Raw genomic sequence first — 21,653 nt, forward strand, 5'->3', positions numbered from 1 at the left:
CTGAAGTAGGGCACTTCAGTCACTTTAGCCCAATTAGCCCCCTAAGTCTCCTTAGCCCACTCCAGTCCCCTTAATTCCCCTTAGCCCATTTAACTCCCCTTTTCCCCTTAGAGCACTCAGTCCACTTCAGTCCTCTTAGCCAACTTAAGGTAAAGGTAAAGGGACCCCAGTCGCAGACGACTCTGGGGTTGCGGCACTCATCTCGCTTTACTGGCCAAGGGAGCTGGTGTTTGTCCACAGACAGCTTCTGGGTCATGTAGCCGGCATGACTAAGCTGCTTCTGGCAAACCAGAGCAGCGCACGGAAACACAGTTTACCTTCCCGCCGGAGCAGTACCTATTTATCTACTTGCACTTTGACGTGCTTTCAAACTCCTAGGTTGGCAGGAGCAGGGACTGAACAAGGGAGCTCACCCCATTGTGGGGATTCTAACCGCCAACCTTCTGATCGGCAAGCCCTAGGCTCTGTAGACCACAGCGCCATCCGTGTCGGTCACTTTAATCCTCTTCGCCTACTTCAGTACCCTTAGAGCACTTAGCCCATTTAAGTTCCCTGACCTAAGGGTACTTAAGAAATAATACTCTACAATAAACTCTCCTGCAAATGAAAACTGCAGAACAACAATTTTATTAAATGCTTTGTTTATTAAAACATGGTCAGAGAATATCTGAAAAGCTATACGAAAAGGTTTTCATGTGAAGCAGCCAGGCTACCGCTCAGCATAGCTGCCAAGTTATCCCTTTTTTTAAGGGATTTTCCATTATGCTGAATAGGCTTCCTTGCGAGAAAAGGGAAAACTTGGCAGCTATGCCGCTCAGTGTCGATTTGTGTCGATTTATCTACTCAGAAGTAAGTCCCACTGAGTTCAGAAGAGCTTACTTCCAGGCAAGTGATCAGAGGACAGAAGCCTCATGCCAACTTTGGCCTGTGCAATTCAGTGGTAGCCACACAAATCTATTTCAGTTGCTCAAGCTGAAATGTATTATGAAGCAACAGGAACACTTCTACCAGGAAGCAGTTCCCACACTAGTGACATTTTCCTGCCTCCAGGTGCTATCTCTACATGCTATTTAAAAAAGAAGAACTGAGGTACTGTAAGGTGGATGACTGGCTTCCCAAATTGACCAGACGAAATCTCAGGCAGTTGAACAAATTTATTGGCTTGTCGGCAAAACAATATGGAGCAGTAGGGAAAAAACCATTCCTCATTCTGCCCGACCCATGGGCATACACAGAGTGCTTTTATAACAAAACTTACCCACACCCACCCCCTCAGAATGTAAGTTACAAAGCTTCTACAGGATGTGCTCTTGTGGTTTATGCTAGACAGGATGGAACAAAGTGTGGTTTAGCTAGAATTTCTTAGAAGTGCTGTGTGTGGTATACTTTCTATCAGAGACAGAAAGATTTTGAAAATGGAGTTCCTCTGGCTACTTAGGGCCTGCATGGCCTGACCAGGATTATTCTGGCCCTGGTCATTGCCACCCTATAGTACAAATAAGTGCAGTTTCTTTCATCACAGGGCTATACTGTGGAATGTCCTGTACGTTGGAGTATTTGACGGGCGGACATGTGTTTATGTGCCGATTCCTTCAAAAGCCACATAGGCTCGTGTCCTTTTTCATCCCCCGGCCTGGTATGTTTTCTCTCAGTCTTCTGTCCCCGGTGAGTCTGTGTTCTTGGAGTTAAATGGTAAAATACTTAAATGCAAATAGCCATTTCCAGCTTCGTCTTCTTCTTTTTGAAAAAGGAAAGCGGCAGAAGAAGGATTTCAACCTCACATCCTCACTCTGAAATTAGCTCCATTGTCCAAAGATGACAGCTGTACTGTGGGGACAGAGGGAACTGCACTGAACTAAAACTGCAGATTACACAGGAGACCAAGTATCAACCAAATGGACTTATTCTGGTTCTCTTTCATATATATATGAAAGGAGGAAATAATACATATTCTCTCTTTTTTTACATTGTTTTATGTTTTATATTTTAAATTCTTAGTGTATTTTGTGCAAAAATTCAAACACATTGTTAAAAAAATTCCTTTCAGAATATAGGCATTTCTGTTTAGGTGGATGCTCTGAAGTCTTGGATATCTGTTCAAAAGCTAGGGCACTATTTGGAGCTCAGGGCTGGACCTAGAAACACCAAAGAAGGCTTCAGTTTAAAGCATTGTAAATTTTAAAAAGGGAAAACAGCGAAAAATGGGATTCCATGCCACCATTTGGTGGCACAATGCTATATCACACATACAACACAAACAAATCATTTTTTCTTTAGTAGTCTAGCTGAGTCCCGGGTGGAAAGATATTCTTCAAAAAGATGAAAAATGTTTGAAGGTATTGCAAACAGGCAGGGTAACAATCCTTTAATAAACCATTAACATACCATGAAAAGTCGGCCCACCACCACAAAAAAAAGTTTTCTCTGACCAAAGAATATGAGGCAAAGAGTCCTATAAAGCATTTCCTATATCCGTTTTCCACTGACTTTGTTCCCCAAATCAAAAATCTTCCTTTATTGTGGTTTAGCAAATCTGCCGAGAACAAGTATGCTTTGGGTGCATTTGTGAAGGACATAAAAGAGGAAAGGATGGTTAGCCAAAACCACCACAGGTTCCCAACGTGGACGCCTATCCTTGGGGCAATGGACTGCCTCTGCTGCGTCACCGCCCTCCTCATCAACCTCAAATAGAGCATTGTGGATAAACTGAGTCAGAACCACGCTTTCTGTTGTGGTTGCTCCAGAGAAATCCCCGCTTTTTCGATTAACCAAGTCGACTTCAAGTCTCTTCTCTGAGCTGAACTTGGGAAGAGCCACTTCCACCTCTATGGGCTTCAGTTCACAGGATAAGTTAAGCAGATGCTCATGGCTTAGTCCACCTTCCAGCTAGAGGAACAAACAGAAATGGCAGTGATATAATCTCAGTCCCAGGATGAATCAAAGCAACGGTGACCACAACAGATAAGTAGGTAATAGTACGTCCTTTCACAACAATATTATTAACTTTAAGAGCCATATGTGGGTAAGGTGATGGCCAGGTACATATAAGTGTTATAGAAAAGAGCATCATGAATATTAATGGCTGCCAAGACCATATAACACCAATCCTGAAAGACCTGCATTGGCTTCCAGTACGTTTCTGAGCACAATTCAAAATGTTGATGCTGACCTTTAAAGCCCTAAACCGCCTCGGCCCAGTATACCTGAAGGAGCGTCTCCACCCTCATCGTTCAGCCCGGACACTGAGGTCCATCTCTGAGGGCCTTCTGGCAGTTCCCTCACTGCAAGAAGTGAGGTTACAGGGAACCACAGCTGCCAAGTACCTTGTATTTCCTGGGAAACCCCCGTTTTTCCTTATTGTTTCCTGGCAGTCTCCCGTTTCAGCTCCTCTCCCGTTAATCTCCCTTATTTTGGCTCCTGTCGGCGGCCATTTTTCTGGTGCTGCTTTGCCCATCTATGGGCACCAGAAAATGGCTGGCACCGGAAGTCGCATCTACGCATGTCCGGAAGTGCGTAGATGCAACTTCCGGTGTTGCTTTGCCCATCGATGGGCACCGAAAATGGCCGGCACCGGAAGTTGCGTCTACGCACTTCCAGACATGCGTAGACACAACTTCCGGTGCTAGTGCTGGCCATTTTGAGTGCCCATAGATGGGCAAAGCGACACCGAAAGTTGCGTCTATGCAACTTCCGGTGTTGCGTGGCTGCTGATCCCGGATTTCTCCGTGAGAGACTTGGCAGGTATGCAGGGAACCAGGCAGAGGGCCTTCTTGATAGGAGCGTCTGCTCTGAGGAACACACTCCCATCAAATGTCAAGGAAATAACTACCTGACTTTTAGAAGACATCTGAAGGCAGCCCTGTTTAGGGAAGTTTTTAGAGTTTGATGTTTTATCACATTTTTAATATTCTTTTGGGAGCTGCCCAGAGTGGCTGGGGAGACCCAGCCAGATGGTTAGGGTATGTATGTAAGGTAAAGGTAAAGGGACCTCTGACCATTAGGTCCAGTCGTGACCGACTCTGGGGTTGCGCGCTCATCTCGCATTATTGGCCGAGGGAGCTGGCGTACAGCTTCCAGGTCATATGGCCAGCATGGCAAAGCCGCTTCTGGCAAACCAGAGCAGCACATGGAAACGCCGTTTACCTTCCCGCTGTAGCGGTTCCTATTTATCTACTTGCATTTTGACGTGCTTTCGAACTGCTAGGTTGGAAGGAGCTGGGACCAAGCAACGGGAGCTCACCCCATTGCAGGGATTCAAACCGCCGACCTTCTGATGAGCAAGCCCTAGGCTCTGTGGTTTAACCTGCAGTGCCACCTGCGGCGCTGCAGGCTAAACCACATACATACATGTGGTATATATAATAATTATCATCAGCATCATCAGCATTGGAGCAGGAATACAATTTACCTGTTGAAGAGCCTCCGCACTGCAGTCTACTGGGAGCAATACAAACAAGCTCAGTTCATTGTCCTTGTAGGGGATCTCAAGAACCTGGACTTGAACATCACATACAGCAATTGTCCCTGCGTTGTAGACACCCTTCCTGTGCATCAGCTGCACGGTGTGACAATCCTTCTGTAAAGAAAAGAAAAAAATACTTAAAAAGAGAAAGGGGACTTATTTTGCTTTAGGAGGTTCCTGCCTTGGCCTGATTCTGAATATCCAAATTATAAAGGTAAGATTTACACCCCAAGCGACTGCCTCTGGTTTGCTGAAAAAGGGAGAGATGAATAAAATGGACACCATCTGTCAAGCACATTTTTTTTTTAGAAGCTCTCTTGGAAGAAGAAGATATGCAAGATTGAAGGGGAAGCCCAATGTCTTCTGTTTATCCTGGGTGAATTAGTCTGGAAGAAATATGATGGTAAGGATCTCCCCTTTAAAATGCAAGAAGTAGTGAGCCTTCTAGTTCTTTGCAAGGCTACGTGATTCCATCAAACTCCCAGGAAAAGAGAATGAAGGGAGCAGATTTCCCTCTTCCAAGATTTCAGCATCAATCCTGCTAAAATATGTTATCGTCTTCCTTAATTGAAATAATGAGACTGGTGGTGAGTGGCCAAGTGAAACTCTGTTGTTACTCATGGGGCTTTAAGACAGCTAAGCCTAGTTGTGTGGGAGCCATCATCTAAAAAGGGAGATGACAGTTCAGCACTGCAGAGCCTTCCTTGCATCAAGTGTTTCAAGTGATTTCCATCGAGACCCTATTGGGGCAACTGAACCCCCACGAAAATCATGCAATTTGGAAGTTGAAAGGCTACCCACCTACTTGCTCTCATTGTCTCTGCACAACAGAAGCAAGGAAGCTAGATATATATTTATAACTCACCTCATCTGCATGATGAGGGTAAAAGGGGGCTTCTTCTGTGAGCTCTTTGTCAAAATTCACTTCCCATTGTCCTTTGAAGTAGAGAGCATTCACCAACAGGAGCTGAGCCAGGCAGTCAAAGCTGTCTTTGGGGGAAACTTCCTTGATTTTACCTAGCAAAGAAATGGATATAATAGGGTTAAGAAAAATATTCAGGTTTTTAAAATATATTCCATAGTATCACTTCAAATAAAAAGGAGCACACAACTTGTATACTAGCTATTCATGGAGGGTAAATGGAACAGCTTAAGTAGATAAAGTACTTAATTATACCCTGAGTGGTCCTTTGCACCAGAACAAGGGCTTTTGGGTGCTTTAAGAAGCAAATAAAATATAATTTCCTTTTCTCATGTTTGGAGGACAGCAGAAGCGGCAATGGTTTCTTATTCTTGGAGAATAAGAAAGATTTATCTGCTGGTTTTTAGATCACTCAAACGAGGAACAACAATTAGAAGCTTTCCTTTCACAAAAGTTGAGTCAGGAAGAATTCGTTAGTACATTGTGTGGTCTTACCATGTGTGCGGATTTCAACCCAAAGGTTGACGAGTCTCCTCACTTCCTCGGGGGCATTGTGCAAATCAACTCCATCCACTTCAGTCAGGTACAGTTTCAGAGCACAGAATATGAATTTCTGGACAGAATTAGAAAATCCGAATCCATGTATCAATAAATATAAAACAATAACAAATCGGTTATAACATCCAGGATCCTCTCTGATTTGAGATTATTAGAAGTAAGTACAGCTTCATGACCTCAAAGATTTTGCATAATAGAAATGTTATTATTGACAGCCTTATGAAAGCCAGCAGAGATTTTTTTTTTCATTGATAGGCTTCCTTCTTCACCACTGGTACTTCTTAACTATCTTGGATTCGGGTGTTCTTCACTAGTTTCAGAACACTGGATTTTACTTGTGGAGTACTTCATGCAACAGGTAATCATTACTGTAATAGTTCCCTCTGGTGGCCTGGGAAGGAGGTACTGCATCATTGGATGGCAGTAGATGAAGAACCCATTTATTGTAGAATACAGTCAATTGCAGGTTGCAATGTGCACGTGGTTCTCACAGTGCAGTGGAGCACCCAAGAGGCCAAAAATAGAGATACCTGGATGAAGGCAATGTCCTTGTTTCCATAGAGCTTGTTGGCAAAGCTCAGGGTATAGTTGGTGCTGGGCTCATTAAGAGTTGCAAGGATTTTGCTGAATGCCGTATGGATGCCTTCAGGTGTCTCACACTCATAGCAGGGAACATCCTAAGGATTCAAAGAAGAAGAAGATTAATTCTCATGACACTTGGCTGCTAATTTCATTATTAACTTCTCTTTGTCCGGAATACATGCAAACCAACAAAGCCAAGCGACCGGATTTTTAATTCTTTATTGGCAAAGCACTTGGTTACCCCAACGTGCAAGAGTTTCAAATGATTTCACGCAATGTATTATTATAAGATCCAGTGAAAAGTTGGAAGGAAATACCCAAATCCAGATTGAAAATCCTTGCCCAGCAGTGAAATTCACTGGATGACCTCGGGTCGGTCACTATATCTGTAACATTGATCTAGATCAAACTTCCCATGTATTTCACAACTTAGGCATTATGGCAAGGTAGCTCAGGCTTAAACCAAGGAGGTGCATGGCAAATGTCTCATCTGCTGTCACAAGGTTTTAAATGTGATGGTTTAAGATGTGTTTTTGGATTGGGACAACTAGCACTTTTATTCTGTGCCTGCAATGAAACATCTCAATAGGTTCTTCAATTCCAGTTCAGTTAGAGCAGGCGCGTCCAACTCCTAAGAAACTGTGATCTACTCCCAGCATAAATTAACTAGCAGTGATCTACCCATTGTCATTGGAGCGGGGCGGAGTGTGCATTTGGGGGGGGGGGGTTGACTAGAGTTGTTGAGCTTCTTTTGGGAGAGGAGTGTACAGAGTTGTAGAGTTTTCTTGGGGGTGGACAGAGTTTCGGAGGTTTATGTGGGGCGGGAGGCGGGTACGTTACTTGCCCGTGATCAACTGTGATTGACCAGGATCACGCAGGCGATCTACCTGTCAATCACGGTCGACATGTTGGACATTGCTGAGTTAGAGGAAAGGAATAATAAATCTTCATTGGCATAAAAACACATGAACCTTTCAAAACTTCCACTTGCACAGTGGGACTTTCCTCCCTCTTTTCACCTGTGCCCACCAAATCTGTTCTGGTCCCCACTTTAACCCTTTGAAGCAGATTTGGGGTTGGCATGTTTGGGATATGCCTGGGGAGGAGGGTGGTAATCCCAGTGCACAAGCGAAGGTTGTTTCACTTCTGCAATTATTTAGTTAAATACTGCCCAACATTGCACTAATACTGCAGAGGAAGATGCAAATATTTGTATGTTCTTGTGCCTGTTTTACTTGAGTTTCCCATCTGAGTATTTTGCTGCAAATGTATTTGTGGAAATGATGTCTGCACTCTCATGCGAAGAATTGATTGAACACTCTTCCTGCAAATATATTTGAGGTTGAGTTTAAACAGGAGATAATACTAATATGCCGCTTGGATTTATGGGGTGGGGAGAATACTCCTAAACTTTATTCAAGCAATCTTGTACGTACATTTGAAGCTCTTAATCTGGTTGATGAACGTCCGAGACTTTTGGCTGCTTCCAAATATCTACTGTTTCTGGTTTTGTCACACTCCTTCACTTCATCCCAGTGCAGGACCTTGAATGAAATGGTAACATGACTGCAGTTGCATAGGCAATATAATAGCAGCACTTAAGAACTTGAAACATATGGTTTCCTAGGTCTCATACACCACAAGGTGTCACTGTCAATCAAACACAGAGTAGATCTCTGCTTGCATCTCAAACTTGTGAATGATTGGACATGTTTGGAATATCATATCTGAACCATGCCAAATTAATGATCCAAACATCCACTGAGTTTCAGGCAACCTGAAGTTTGAGTTAATATTATGTTCAGCTGATAGTAAAAAGTCACATTGGGATATTCTCTACAAAAGGGATATTCTCTACAAAAACATATATTTAGGGTTGCAATATTTCAAAATCTGGACACAAAATGTTTTCTTTTCTTTTTCTTTTTTGCAAAATCTCCATAGAAAAAGAAGTTTGTTAGCTATTTGGGGGGGTTCGCCCCCCAAAATGTCTGGTTTTCCCAGACATTTTGACCTATTTGAGAAAAAGATTGCATGGGCAGATGTATGGCAGCCCTACATATATTGTCTATGACATGATTCAGTAGTGTTACATCTCTACACATGTATCAGCTTTTGCACACAGCCTTTCTTCCAGGCATGCACATGCTAAGACATCCTTCTTTACAATGCTATTTTAGGATTGTAATGAGAAAGTAAATGTTCAGATTGAAAAAATAATCAAATAGGCTCAGTGCATATGAGGAATCCCTATGGATTTGGAAATAGCATTTCTTTGATAATTTTCAGAAACTGGTCAACAACTTTCCCAGAACAATCTCGTTGCTTACCTACTATTACAAGACTGGAAGACTCTAAATGCAGACCTGTTTGAGATCTGGATCTCACAACCATGGGACCTGATATTAATGGACAAACTGACAACCCATGTCTGAGAGAGTTGAACAGACAAGAAAATCACTGCTTTTCAATCAACTCAGCATAGTTTTATTACATATGCAGTATCAATAGTGGTTATGGGCCTCTAAGTACACATGGAAACTAGTTATAATCACTATAATTCACTATAATTTGTTACAATCACTATACAGTGGTGCCTCGCAAGACGAAATTAATTCATTCCGTGAGTTGTTTCGTATTGCAAAAATTTCATCTTGCGGTTTTCCAATTTAAACAAATCAAAGAAAAAAATGCAAAAAAAATCATCTTGCGAAGCACAGCCATAGAAAAATTCGTCTTGCGAATCAACAAAAAGATCACAAAACGCTTTCGTCTTGCAAGTTTTTCGTTGCATGAGGCATTCATCTTGCGAGGTACCACTGTAGTTCAGTTTAAGAACTGAAATGATTTAAAAGTTAAATGTAATTAAATAGATATCTGGTGCCTCTGTATGTGTGGATGGGGGATTGTTCAATACTAATTTTTGTTTAATTAAGTAAAAAATTAATAATAACGGGGAGGGGGAATTCAGATGAATTGTAACCAGTGATTATAACAATAACTGTAATAATTGGTGTGGACCAGTGATGGGAAGCTATTTGCCACTGAACCTAGTTTGAAGACTGGATCTCTTCTGCTTCTTTATTCTCACCTTCTCGACCTCAGCTGCCTGTTCATTTCCAGATGCATATGCACTCAGGCCCAGAGCCGAGATGAGGTTCACAGGGGACAGCAGGACATTGTTGTCTGTGAGCTCTTGGGCCACACGGTGGAAAAAGTCAACAGCAAATTTAGCATTTGCTTCAGGCAGGGTGGTCATGATGGAATTCAGAAGCTCTAAGGGAAGACCAGAATGAGTCATTCTTACAAGCTCTATCATACTATGTATGTTTTGTTCCTGATTCTACACCCGTTCATCAAAAACAATTTTGAAGAACTACCTAGGATAAAAAAAATATTGCGAAGGGGTCTGGCTGCAGTCCTTGCGCCAGACCCCGCTGTGGCGCTTCTGCTGCACAGCGCCCTCCTGAGCATGCGCATACCCCCCCAAGCTCAACAAACTCAAAAACCCAGACAATTCATGTAAAATCAAAAAATCTGTCCGGGGCCCACATTGGATGCCAAAAAGAGGACATGTCCAGGAAAACCCGGACTTACGGCAACCCCAAATTAGGTAATGAAAAAATATAATGGGAAGTGAGTTTAACAGAGGCGGATTTAGGGCAGTGCAAGCAGTCCCCCCAAGCTGAGGGGGACAGCACAACTATGGAGCATGCACAAAATGGAAGGCAAGAGGCGGAGCGTGCCAAATTTTGACCTCGTACAAAGCACTGCTGAAATTTGAAAGACCAGAGTCCGCCTGTTGGGTTGGACTGAGGAGGAATGGTGGGAGCCGCCCCCCCTTCTCCTGAACTTCCTGAGAACAGGACGACAGTATAGATTTAGAACATTGGTTTGCAGAAGGGCATAGTTCAGAGGCTGCAGAGGGGAGAAGCTGGGAAATATTGGAAGAGGAACAGCAGGGAGAAGAAGCACCAGGAGAGAGACAGCTGATGGACTCAGTGCCTTTGGAGAGCATTCCTGACCACCACCACCCCGGACCAAGCAAGTATTGAGAGTAGTAGAACAGAAAGCTCAAAGGCAGAAAGCTCAGATTGGCCGATGCAGGGGTGATGTAGAACAGGAGAGACGTAAGGGGTGGGGTTTTACTTGGAGCAATGCCATTAACTAGGGGAGGCTGCATTCCTTCATCTCTCACTGTGAATATTGAATAAATTAATTGGTAAGATCTTTTATTGTCTATCTGATTCTTGGCTGCCACTGTGGGAGGGATCAAATTCCCCGAAGCCTGGCAAATGCTCGGAGTATTTTCTTTCTGTTTGGGGGGGCTGCCGAAATGTTTTTTCTCAGTACTTGGTTGGTGGTGTGAAACTAAGCATGCTCGGAGTATTTTTGTTTTGTTTTGTTTTGTAGTCCATGGAAGCTTATTAATAATAAATTTGTTAGACTTTAAGGGCATAATTTTGGTTCCTTATTTTATGTATTCCTATTTGAGGGGGGAGGGGGACCCCTATTTTGAGAACTGCAACAGAACCTCCCTGCCACTTTAATTTGGCCTTGGGTAAAAGGAGAGCTACTCACCTTGGATTCAGTTGCGATGATAAGAGGCTGGCAGGTGAGTGTGATGCTCTCTTCCAGTGAGCTGCTGGCATTTATACGGATCTCCTTACACCCCCGCAACCATTAAATAGATTTGCATTTCTAAATCAGCAAAAAAAATTGATTAAAACAAATTTACATAACGAAAACAGTGCGAGGCAAAACCTGGTCATTTGTAATAATAAACCTAATTATCACAGGTGACTACATATGCTGCAGATATGACTTTGTATAATTACATATATTTCAACTGCTGCAAACAGGTGGATTACGACACACCCTTTCAGCAATGAAGATGTTTGTGCCTTGTCAGTGTGCTCACGGAACTCCAAATAATGACTCTCGAAAACATCCCCATTATAGAACTACTGTATCCCTTAAAGCCAATATTATTTTACTAAGGGAATCCATTGAAAGAATGGGTGTCCCTTTAGGCTGGAAATGAAAAGGGTTGCTTCCTTATTCCCCAAATTCCCCTTGAATGCCCTCTGGTGCTGTGAAAAATGACAGGCTTTGAGCACACTGGACAGTATTCAGTTAATGTGTCTGGTCAGCAAAAGGATTTCCACTTGCACGATGGGACTTCCACCTTCCCCAAGACCTTTGGAGGAGGAGGACTTTGGTATATTTGGTCAGGATTCCTTGTTTGCTCTATTTGTACATTATTTTATTTGCTACTCAGCTATTTTGATTAGTTTGCAATTTTGTTGATTTTGTTTTGCAAAGGGTGGGGCAGAAGAAGAAGAAGAGTTTGGATTAGATATCCCGCTTTATCACTACCCAAAGGAGTCTCAAAGCGGCTCACAATCTCCTTTCCCTTCCTCCCCCACAACAAACACTCTGTGAGGTGGGTGGGGCTGAGAGACTTCAAAGAAGTGTGACTAGCCCAAGGTCACCCAGCAGCTGCATGTGGAGGAGCGGAGACACGAACCCAGTTCCCCAGATTACAAGTCTAACGCTCTTAACCACTACACCACACTGGCAGAAATAATGTCTGCATAGGTAGGTCTACATGGGCATAAATCTTGGGAACAAAATAATAAAAATAAAGAGAAGATGAACAATATGCAGATATTACAACACCATCTAAATAGATCCAGTAAACAACAAATTAAAAATTCTGTCATAATGTAAACAAAGCCACAGTGCCAAAAATTAAGATTCCCAATTTAACCATTCACGTGCCACTAGACAGCACAGCTGGAAACATGCAAATTATCCAGTCTTTATCGTGGTGGCTAGCGTTGCCATATTTCAAGAGGTAAAAATCCGGACACAAAAAGTTGTTGAGCTTTTTTAAGGCAATCGCCCAATAGCCCCTCTGTCCATGCCAGAGCCTGAGCCTGAAACCAATTGCCCGGGTCCTTTGCACGAGAACCTGAGTCTGAACCAAATCTAGGACATCTGCTTTAAAATGTAAAATCCCCCCTGGATGGGCATGTAAGACCCCCTAAAAGGGGACATGTCTGGGAATTCCTGGATGGATCGCAACCCTAGACAATGCCCCAGAATGACACTAGGCATCTCCTCTGAAGATAAGATGCAGACCCATTTCATGGAACAAGGAAGACGGCATTTATATCAAGGAAGAAAATACTTGACTTAGATGGGAATTGACTGGTAAATCATTCATTATACATCCCACACACTGCTGGAGTGTTTGGACACATCCAGTGTTAGTTTTTCCCCCCTGTGCCAGTGAGCTTAGGGTTGCCATATTTCAAAAACTTTTGCAAAATCACCGACATCGGCTGCCCCACATCCAGATTTCCTTGGACATTTGAACGATTTCTGCCTGGACACTGCTTGCGGCTGCAGTGTTCCGGATATGTCCAGGAAATTCTGGACGTATGGCAACCCTAAGTGAGCTGCCATTTCACTTCCTACAATGTTTGGACAGTGTCATTGTATGGTTTGGTCACTAGGTGGCAATGGAGTTATTTATGTCTAGATAGGAGCCAGAAATGTCTTCTTCTCCAGTTGTTGTTTAAGAGAGACAAGTTGCTAGGCAAGAACTTCATTATGTAATGTTAGCTTTCCATGGCAGCCTGGGCATTGTGGGAAATGTAAAGAGCAGCTTCCAGCCACCCAGCCACCCAGCTTCCTGTGCTCCCTCATCCCCACTCCTGCCACTGCCACCGAGTGAAAACATGAGCAGGGGACCACTGGTGGGAGGCATGCTCCCTCCCCTACTGTTTCTAAAAGAACTGGATGTTCCCATCTGCTTTTAATTCATGCGGCTATTCTATTTAATAATAACAAGTGAAGAGTCATTGATTTTTAGTGCTAGTACTCACTGGTAAGGAGTACCATCACTTTTTCTTTGTATCCCATGATAGCCATTTTTTTCTGGGACACATGACAAGTTTATCAATAGATTACTATGGGCACCTAAATTTTTTAAAACCAAAAATATGTGCTCTCTCCTTTTTTTCCCTTTCTCTTTGCATATATAGAATCATAGAATCATAGAGTTGGAAGAGACCACAAGGGCCATCCAGTCCAACCCCCTGCCAAGCAGGAAACACCATCAAAGCATTCCTGACATATAGCCGTCAAGCCTCCGCTTAAAGACCTCCAAAGAAGGAGACTCCACTACAGTCCTTTGCAGCAAATTCCACTGCCAAACAGCTCTTACTGTCAGGAAGTTCTTCCTAATGTTTAGGTGGAATCTACTTTCTTGTAGTTTGAATCCATTGCTCCATGTCCGCTTCTCTGGAGCAGCAGAAAACAACCTTTCTCCCTCCTCTATATGACATCCTTTTATATATTTGAACATGGCTATCATATCACCCCTTAACCTTCTCTTCTCCAGGCTAAACTTACCCAGCTCCCTAAGCCGTTCCTCATAAGGCATCGTTTCCAGGCCTTTGACCATTTCGGTTGCCCTCCTCTGGACACGTTCCAGCTTGTCAGTATCCTTCTTGAACTGTGCTGCCAAGAACTGGACACAGTACTCCAGGTGAGGTCTGACCAGAGCAGAGTGCAGTGGTACTATTACATCTCTTGATCTAGATGCTATACTCCTATTGATGCAGCCCAGAATTGCATTGGCTTTTTTAGCTGCTGCATCACACTGTTGACTCCTAGATCCTGTTCACATGTACTGCTCTCAAGCCAGGTGTCACCCATCCTGTATTTGTGCCTTTCACACACACACCCCAAGTGTAGTACTTTACATTTCTCCCTGTTAAAATTCATCTTGTTTGCTTTGACCCAGTTCTCTAATCTGTTAAGGTCATTTTGAAGTGTGATCCTGTCCTCTGGGGTATTAGTCACCCCTCCCAATTTGGTGTCATCTGCAAACTTCATCAGGATGCCCTCAAGCCCATCATCCAAGTCATTGATAAAGATGTTGAATAAGACTGGGCCCAAGACAGAACTCTGTGGCACCCCACTAGTCACTTCTCTCCAGGATGAAGAGGAGCCATTGATGAGCACCCTTTGGGTATATAAGTGTCTCTCTCTGTGTGTGTTTTGTTAATAAAGGCATATATCATAAAGGCTCTACTGTGCCTCATTTCTGAAGGAAACACAAACCCTGGACCCCTGAGATCTTGCACCACTGTAGAGAAAGGGGTGGTGTGCAATACTGGTGTTAGAAGTGGGATCAGTGTTTCCTGGAGGAAAGGCCTGAGAGCTAAGAAGAAGTATTTATAATTTATATGTTGCCCATCTGACTGGGTTGCCCCAGCCACTCTGGGTGGCTCCCAACAAAAAAATAGTAAAAATGCAATAAACATCAGCTAGGTGTGACTGAAGTAAACAAAAAATGGAATCAAGAATAGCCACACAGATAAAGCTGATGAGGGAGCACGCATTCCCGTGATTTTCGGCGTCTGCACAGACACAATTTCTGGCACTGCAGAAGCGAGTCCCCGCGCCATGCTGCACTGTTTTAGCACAGCCCACGAGCGGGCAGCTCAGTTCGGGGGTGGGCTTGTGGGCCGGTCAAATGACCTCCGTGGGCCTTAGGTTGCTGACGACTGCGCAAGACAAAGCACCCTGCAGGAAGTTGCTCAATGTGGGGGGTGGGCAGGGGTTTGTGTTCTGCTTTCTGAGACTGTTTACTTCAATAATCCTTCCAGCAAATCTTAGCAATAGGTTTCTTTTAAATGCTGTGGACTGTGTGTATGTGTCAGGGGGACTCCCTACAGGGAGCCTCCCCCCCGTTATCCTGACCAGCACTTCGCCCAGTGACAGCACGAGCAGCGAGTCAGGAGGAGGGAATGAGGAATGGAGCGGAATGGAGAGAGGGCTCAGTGAGGCGTCTGAGCCCTGGCAACGCTCTGGTCGAGGGTCAGCGGATGAGGGGCTCAGCGAGACGTCGGAGCCCAGGTGCTGCCCTAGCCAGCAAGAGGGGAGACCTTTCCTTCCAGTGCCTGAATTGAGGTGCGCGCCCACACGTAGGGCGAAGGGACGGCGTTTGGGGTGCCCAGGCTTTTATGCTGGCCGAAAAGCAGACGGAAGCCATTGCCGAGTTCTGAAAGTGAGTAGGCGGTCATGTTTTTCTGATATCTCTGCACTGTAAATAGTATGCACAATAAAACTCTTAAACACAGCACGGACTGGAGCGTCTTTACTCGAGAGTAGCCGCAACAACCCCCTGACAGTATGTGTAGGTTTTTTTTACATGTTTCTGGTGGTGGGAACCCATTGATAATTTTTAGAAATTGAACTGATAAATGATTTTTAGGAATTGTTCTGTTGGCGGGGTGTGTTTTTAGAAGTTCTCCTGCACTGCAGGAGAAATAAGAAGGCATTGTGGGGCAACTTGATACTGGGAACTGTAGGAAAGGAGTGGGCTGCTACAATGTTATGGTGTTATGATTTGCTTTATAGGGTTAGTAAATGTTAGAAATAAAAATATGCTTGGATTATTAACCTGGGTGACAAATGTTATATTTAGCAGTGTTAAAATGCAGGCAGTATCAGTTACCTGATCAGGAATCACCTGGAGAGAAGAGCCATAATGCAGTATAAAAGAAAGCAATAAGTAATTAACGAAGTGGTTACTCTGGGCTGGACAGCAGAGGAGTGTGAGCCCCTTCTCCCATCAGGGGATGGTGAACAGAGGCAAAAGCCAGGTCCAGAGCTTCAGGTTTGGATGACATAGACTGGGGGTGTTGAATATAATAATTTAATTCACTGAAATTGTAAACGCTTGTGTGAGGGGCAAGGGATATCGCGAAGCCCCTCCCCTCCTGAGTTCCAGCCCCGAGCGAGGCTGAAAAGAGGGAAAGCTCCAGCTCAAGTGGGGAAACAGGAAGTGGTGTCCAAGGCTCTGGCAGGGTAGAAGAGCCATCGTCCCAGGTGGGACAGGAAGGGGGAAGGAAGGGGGGCAGGCCAGTCCCCCCAGCTCCGGAACTTCGCAGAAAGCGTCGGGGGAAGAGGATGGGTCTCCCCAAGTTGTTATGCTGGTGCAAGACGCGCCAAAAGCCACTTGGAGGTTCTGATTCAAGCTGAACAGATGTGTCTTTGTAAATAGCACTGCCATTAGCACTGTAAATACTCAGCACCAATAAAAGACAAAATGCAGAGCTGTGTAGAGTCGTTACTCTGAAGTAGCCTTCTCCGGCCACCGTGACAGCAACCTCCAAGTCTTTCTGGCTACTTGGGAGCGGCAGCGATGAGCGCGCAAGACGCTGAGCAGTGGAGGCTGGAGGCCGAAGCCGCAGCACAGGAATTACAGAAATTACAGAACCTGACAGCACAGGCACACCAGCAATTACTTGCCGCTCAGGAGGAAGCGCGAGGAACGCGGGAGGAGCTGAACAAGCTGGCAGAGCAGGTGAGAGCGAAAGATGAAACTGAGAAGCAACTAAGGGTGATGGTGGTGGAGTTACAGAAAAAGCTGGATGAGGAAAAAGCTGCGAGAGGTGGGGGGGTGCCCCAGCCCCAGCTAGTCCAAGTGAGGAGGGGACAGACCCTAGTCACCAAGTTTAGCGGCGACCCGAGAGAGTACCTAGGCTTTGAGACAGAAATAAATTATGCGCTGGAACTGCATGCGGCAGAATTCCCAGATGACGCGCACAGAGTCTCCTTTATCATAGAGCATTTGACGGGGGCCGCCAGAGAATGGGTCAGACCGCTCATCGCGCAAAAAAATAATTGCATGAAGAACGCAAAACTATTCTTAGAAGCTTTAAAAATCATGTATGCGAGTGACTCTGAAATGGAAGCCACAAAAGAAGAGCTTCATAACTTAACACAAGGAAAATCGACAGTTCGGGACTACTGGGCGAGGTTCACCATGCTAGTGCACAAACTGGGGTGGGATCTGCACAGTGAGCCAGTGAAATCAGCCTTCTACCTGGGGTTGCACTCAGACGTTAAGGATGAGCTGGCGAGAGGTCCCAAACCGCGGACTATGGATGAGTTAAGCAAAGCGGCGCTAGCGGTGGGGGTGAGACAGGAATCCAGATGGAATGACAAACAAACGACGCGCGCAGCAAAGCCTTGGTTCCCACGCTCCCAGGACAGACCACTTCACCAAACCCCACCCCAGGGCCCACCCCTAGTCCCGCCCAGACCGAGCTCAGAGCCGGAACCGATGGAGATCGGTGGAGCACGCGCGCGCGCGGGCTTTTCAAACCCCGGCGGCGCCAAGACGCAAGGAGAGAAGAGGCGGGAATTGCTTTCTCTGCAACTCCCCCCAGCATCGCGTCAAAGACTGCCCACACCGCAGGGAGTGGCAAGGAAAGGCGGGAACGGTTGTGCCCTCCCCCACTGACGTAGCACCACAGCAAGGAAACGAGACAGCCTGGCTGCAGGAGACAAGGGGCAGCAGCCAGGCACAGTTAGCACAAACCGGCCTCAACCCGCCCACCCGCACAGCGAGGAGCAGCGCCACCCCCCCCCCAGAGCAGGGGTGGTTCTAGAAGTGACGCTAACGCTCCCAAATGGCTATCCCCTGACGGTCCTCGCATTAATCGATTCGGGGGCGCCGGCGAACTTCTTCTCGAGAACCTTTGCAGAAGCACACCAGATCCAACTTCTGCAGCTGGATTTCCCCCTGCACGTCTCCACCATAGACGGCAGGGAGTTGCTGGGAGGGGCCATCACCCACCAGACCCCCCCCCATGAGAATGACGGTGGGGCGACACTCAGAGACACTGGCATTCAACGTCACCACCATCTCAGACCCCCCCATCGTCTTGGGCATGAGCTGGCTGGCGCACCATGACCCCTCCATCAGTTGGCACCAGAGATGCATCACGTTTTGATCGGACTTTTGTCTAGAACATTGCATGCAGCGCCAACCAGGGGAGGGGCCTCCCATAGCCACGGTGGCCACCATGCACATCAAGGGGGGGGGAGGCAATACCCAAACCATACTGGGACCTGCAGGAGGTCTTCAGCGAAGCGGAGTCCGACCATCTACCCCCACACAGGTCATTTGACTGTCAGATCAACCTGGTGCCAGGGGCCTCACTACCCCCCGCCAAGCTGTACTCCATGTCAGATCAGGAACTGGAGGATCTACGGGAGTTCATCGACAAGAACCTCAAGAGGGGGTTCATCAGAGAAAGCAAGGCAGCAGGGGGCAGCCCGGTCTTCTGGGTGGAAAGGAAAGACACGCAACAGCGCCGCCTGGTGGTGGATTTTAGACGGCTCAATAGCATGACGGAACCGGTGGCTTTCCCAATGCCCAGAGTGGATGATCTGCTGACAGCGGCACGCAGGGGCAAGATCTTCACCAAGCTCGATCTGAGGGGGGCGTACAACTTGATCAGGATCCGGGAAGGCGATGAGTGGAAGACTACGATGTTCACGCCTCTGGGCTCTTTTGAATATCTGGTGATGCCCTTCGGTTTGCAAGGAGGCTCAGCATGCTTCCAGGCCTTCATGCACCACGTCCTGGGGTCCCTCCTCTTCAAGAACTGCTTGGTCTTCCTAGAGGACATCCTTATATACTCCAATGACCCCGAGCAGCATGTGAAGGATGTCAGGGAGGTGTTGCAGCGCCTAAAGGAGAACCACCTGTATGTGAAGCTAGAGAAGTGCAAGTTTCACACCAGGGAAGTGGACTTCCTGGGCTACAAGCTGTCAGACAAGGGGCTAGCGATGGACAAGGACAAGGTGCAGGCCATCCTGGACTGGCACAGCCCCAGGACGCGCAAAGATGCCCAACGCCTACTAGGCTTCGCCAACTTCTACAGGAAGTTCATCAAGAACTTCTCTCGCGTTACGGCTCCCATCACGGACTGCCTGAGAGGCAAGCAGAAGTTCAGATGGACACCAGAGGCGCAAGCAGCGTTCGAAAGCCTCAAGAGGGTGTTCGCCTCAGACCAGAACTTGTTCTACGTGGTGCAGGATGCGCCCCTACGCGTGGAGACAGATGCTTCAGACAGAGCTGTGGGCGCCATTTTGCTGCAACTGGACGCCAACAGAGAGTGGAGACCCTGTGCCTTCTTCTCCAGAAAGCTGACCCAGCCGGAGCGCAACTACACGGTGTTTGATAAGGAGCTTCTCGCGATCCACTCTGCTTTCCAGCACTGGAGACACTTCCTGGTGGGCGCCAAGCACCCCATTCAGGTGTGCACGGACCACAAGAACCTGGAGTTCTGGAGAACGGCCAGGGTGCTCAACCAGCGGCAGATACGGTGGGCAGAGTTCTTCTCGCACTTCAACTTCTCCATCCACTACATACCGGGGAGCAGAATGTCAGGGCGGATGCCCTATCCCGTAAGCCAGAGTACATGGAGGAGGAGTTGCCCCCAGCACCCAGGCACATTTTCCCCCCGTCCGCATGGTCCTGCGGAGCAGCAGTGGTGAGCGAGGCAGAACTCACAGCACTGACGGCAGCAGATGAGTTTGCCACCCGCATCTTCAGAGAGCTGCGAGGGGGGAGGGAGCAGGCAAAAGACTTTGAGGAAAGGAGGGGGTTGCTTTTTTACAGGGGAGCCCTGTACCTGCCCACCAACCAGCTCAGAGGTAAGGTCCTCAAGCAGATGCACGACAACCCGACGGCGGGTCATTTTGGAAGGGACAAAACCACTCACCTAGTCATGAGACACTTCTGGTGGCCAGGGGTGCGGGAAGATGTTCGGGACTATGTAAGGGGCTGTGACATATGCCAGCGAGCAAAGGTGGTCAGAGCACCACCAGCAGGGTTGCTGGAGCCATTAGCCACACCACACAGGCCGTGGGAAGTAGTGTCCATGGACTTCATCACAGACCTGCCGTCGTCCAGGGGCAAGACCGCAGTGTTGGTGGTGGTGGACCTCATGTCCAAAATGTGCCATTTTATACCGTGTGCCAGGGCGGTCTCTGCAGAAGAGACAGCCAAACTGTTTGTTGACCACGTATTCAGACTGCATGGATTACCTTTAAGAGTTATCTCGGATCGAGGCCGCCAATTTGTTTCCAGGTTCTGGAGGCGGCTCATGAACCTCCTGCAGGTGGAGGTCAGCTTGTCGACGGCTCGGCACCCGCAGACCAATGGACAGGCGGAGAGGGTCAACGCAATTCTGCAGCAGTACCTGAGATGCTACGTCAGCCAGCGGCAAACGGACTGGGTGGATCGCCTGCCACTGGCAGAATTTGCCTACAACAATGCGGTGCACGTCTCCACAGGGGTGTCGCCCTTTAAGGCCAACTACGGGCGCGACCTCAGATCCTTCCCGGAGAGGGAGGGGGAGGAGGAGGAGGAGGGCCCACAGGCAGAGGATTGGGCAGAGGAACTGGAGACGGTGCACCAGCAGCTCAGAGAACACTTGTTGAGGGCCAAAGAAGCGTACAAGAAGGGGGCAGATCGCCACAGGCGACCGGGGGAGGCCATCAGGGTGGGGGACAAGGTTTGGTTGTCCTCGGAGGGCCTTCCCACCAGAGGGAGGTGCAAGAAGCTGGCACCCAGAAGGTTGGGCCCCTTCACGGTCACGCAGCAGGTAAACCCGGTGGCATACAGGCTGGCACTGCCAGAGGACATGAGGGTGCACCCAGTGTTTCATAGATCGCTGCTGTCTCCGTACAGGGAAAGTAGCAGGTTCCGAGGCAGCGCACAGACCCCCGAGGGAGGGGGGGAGAGTGGAGGCAGGGAGCCACTCAATGAAGCAACGGCCATCCTTGATTCACGAAGGGGGGTGGGGGGCCTGGAGTACCTCATGGCATGGGAGGACGCCCCGCCATCCCAAAATGAATGGGTCCCAGCCACCCAGATACAAGAGGAATTCTTAGTGGAAGAATTCCACGCCCTCTTCCCACACAGGCCCAAGCCCTGGCACATGGAACGGGAGTGGGAGGAGGAGGAAGCACAGGAGGGGGAAAGCAGTTCACCATGGAGATGGGAAGCAGAGTTTGAGGACACGGAGGAGGAGATATGGGCATCTCCGAGGTCCATTCAGTCAGGAGAAGAGGTGGACTGGCAGCAGATTTTCACCCCCACCAGCTCTGAGGCCACGGACTTTTTGGGCTTTCCCTCTTCCCAGGAGGAAGGAGGGGGCCAACGGGACTGGGGGGAGGTGTTCACACCAACCGGCTCGGACAGCACGGAGTTTTTAGGCTTTCAGTCACCACCGACACCCGTGC

The 21,653-nt window shown here is 47.2% G+C and overlaps 1 protein-coding gene across 1 annotated transcript; it reads right to left on the bottom strand.

Moving 5' to 3' along the window:
* Window positions 1-2,514: 2,514 nt before the first annotated feature.
* Window positions 2,515-9,783, bottom strand: LOC118090135 (serpin B3-like). Its single transcript, XM_035125497.2, has 6 exons — window positions 9,616-9,783; window positions 6,473-6,619; window positions 5,880-5,997; window positions 5,328-5,479; window positions 4,409-4,576; window positions 2,515-2,886 (listed from the first exon to the last, which is right to left on the bottom strand). The coding sequence occupies exons 1-6, from the start codon at window positions 9,781-9,783 to the stop codon at window positions 2,515-2,517; spliced, it is 1,125 nt and encodes a 374-aa protein (XP_034981388.2).
* Between the last annotated feature and the right edge of the window lie 11,870 nt (window positions 9,784-21,653).

Source organism: Zootoca vivipara, chromosome 8 (genome assembly GCF_963506605.1).
Source record: "Zootoca vivipara chromosome 8, rZooViv1.1, whole genome shotgun sequence".
Taxonomy (NCBI): Eukaryota; Metazoa; Chordata; class Lepidosauria; order Squamata; family Lacertidae; genus Zootoca; species Zootoca vivipara.

Excerpts from the sequence above, each read along its gene's own strand:
- LOC118090135 (XM_035125497.2), bottom strand. The coding sequence starts at position 9,783 with ATGACCACCCTGCCTGAAGCAAATGCTAAATTTGCTGTTGACTTTTTC. Across the intron at positions 5,998-6,472 it reads AGGACATTGCCTTCATCCAG|AAATTCATATTCTGTGCTCT; the intron begins GTATCTCTATTT and ends AATTCTGTCCAG. Across the intron at positions 4,577-5,327 it reads ACCCTCATCATGCAGATGAG|AAGGATTGTCACACCGTGCA; the intron begins GTGAGTTATAAA and ends TTTTCTTTACAG.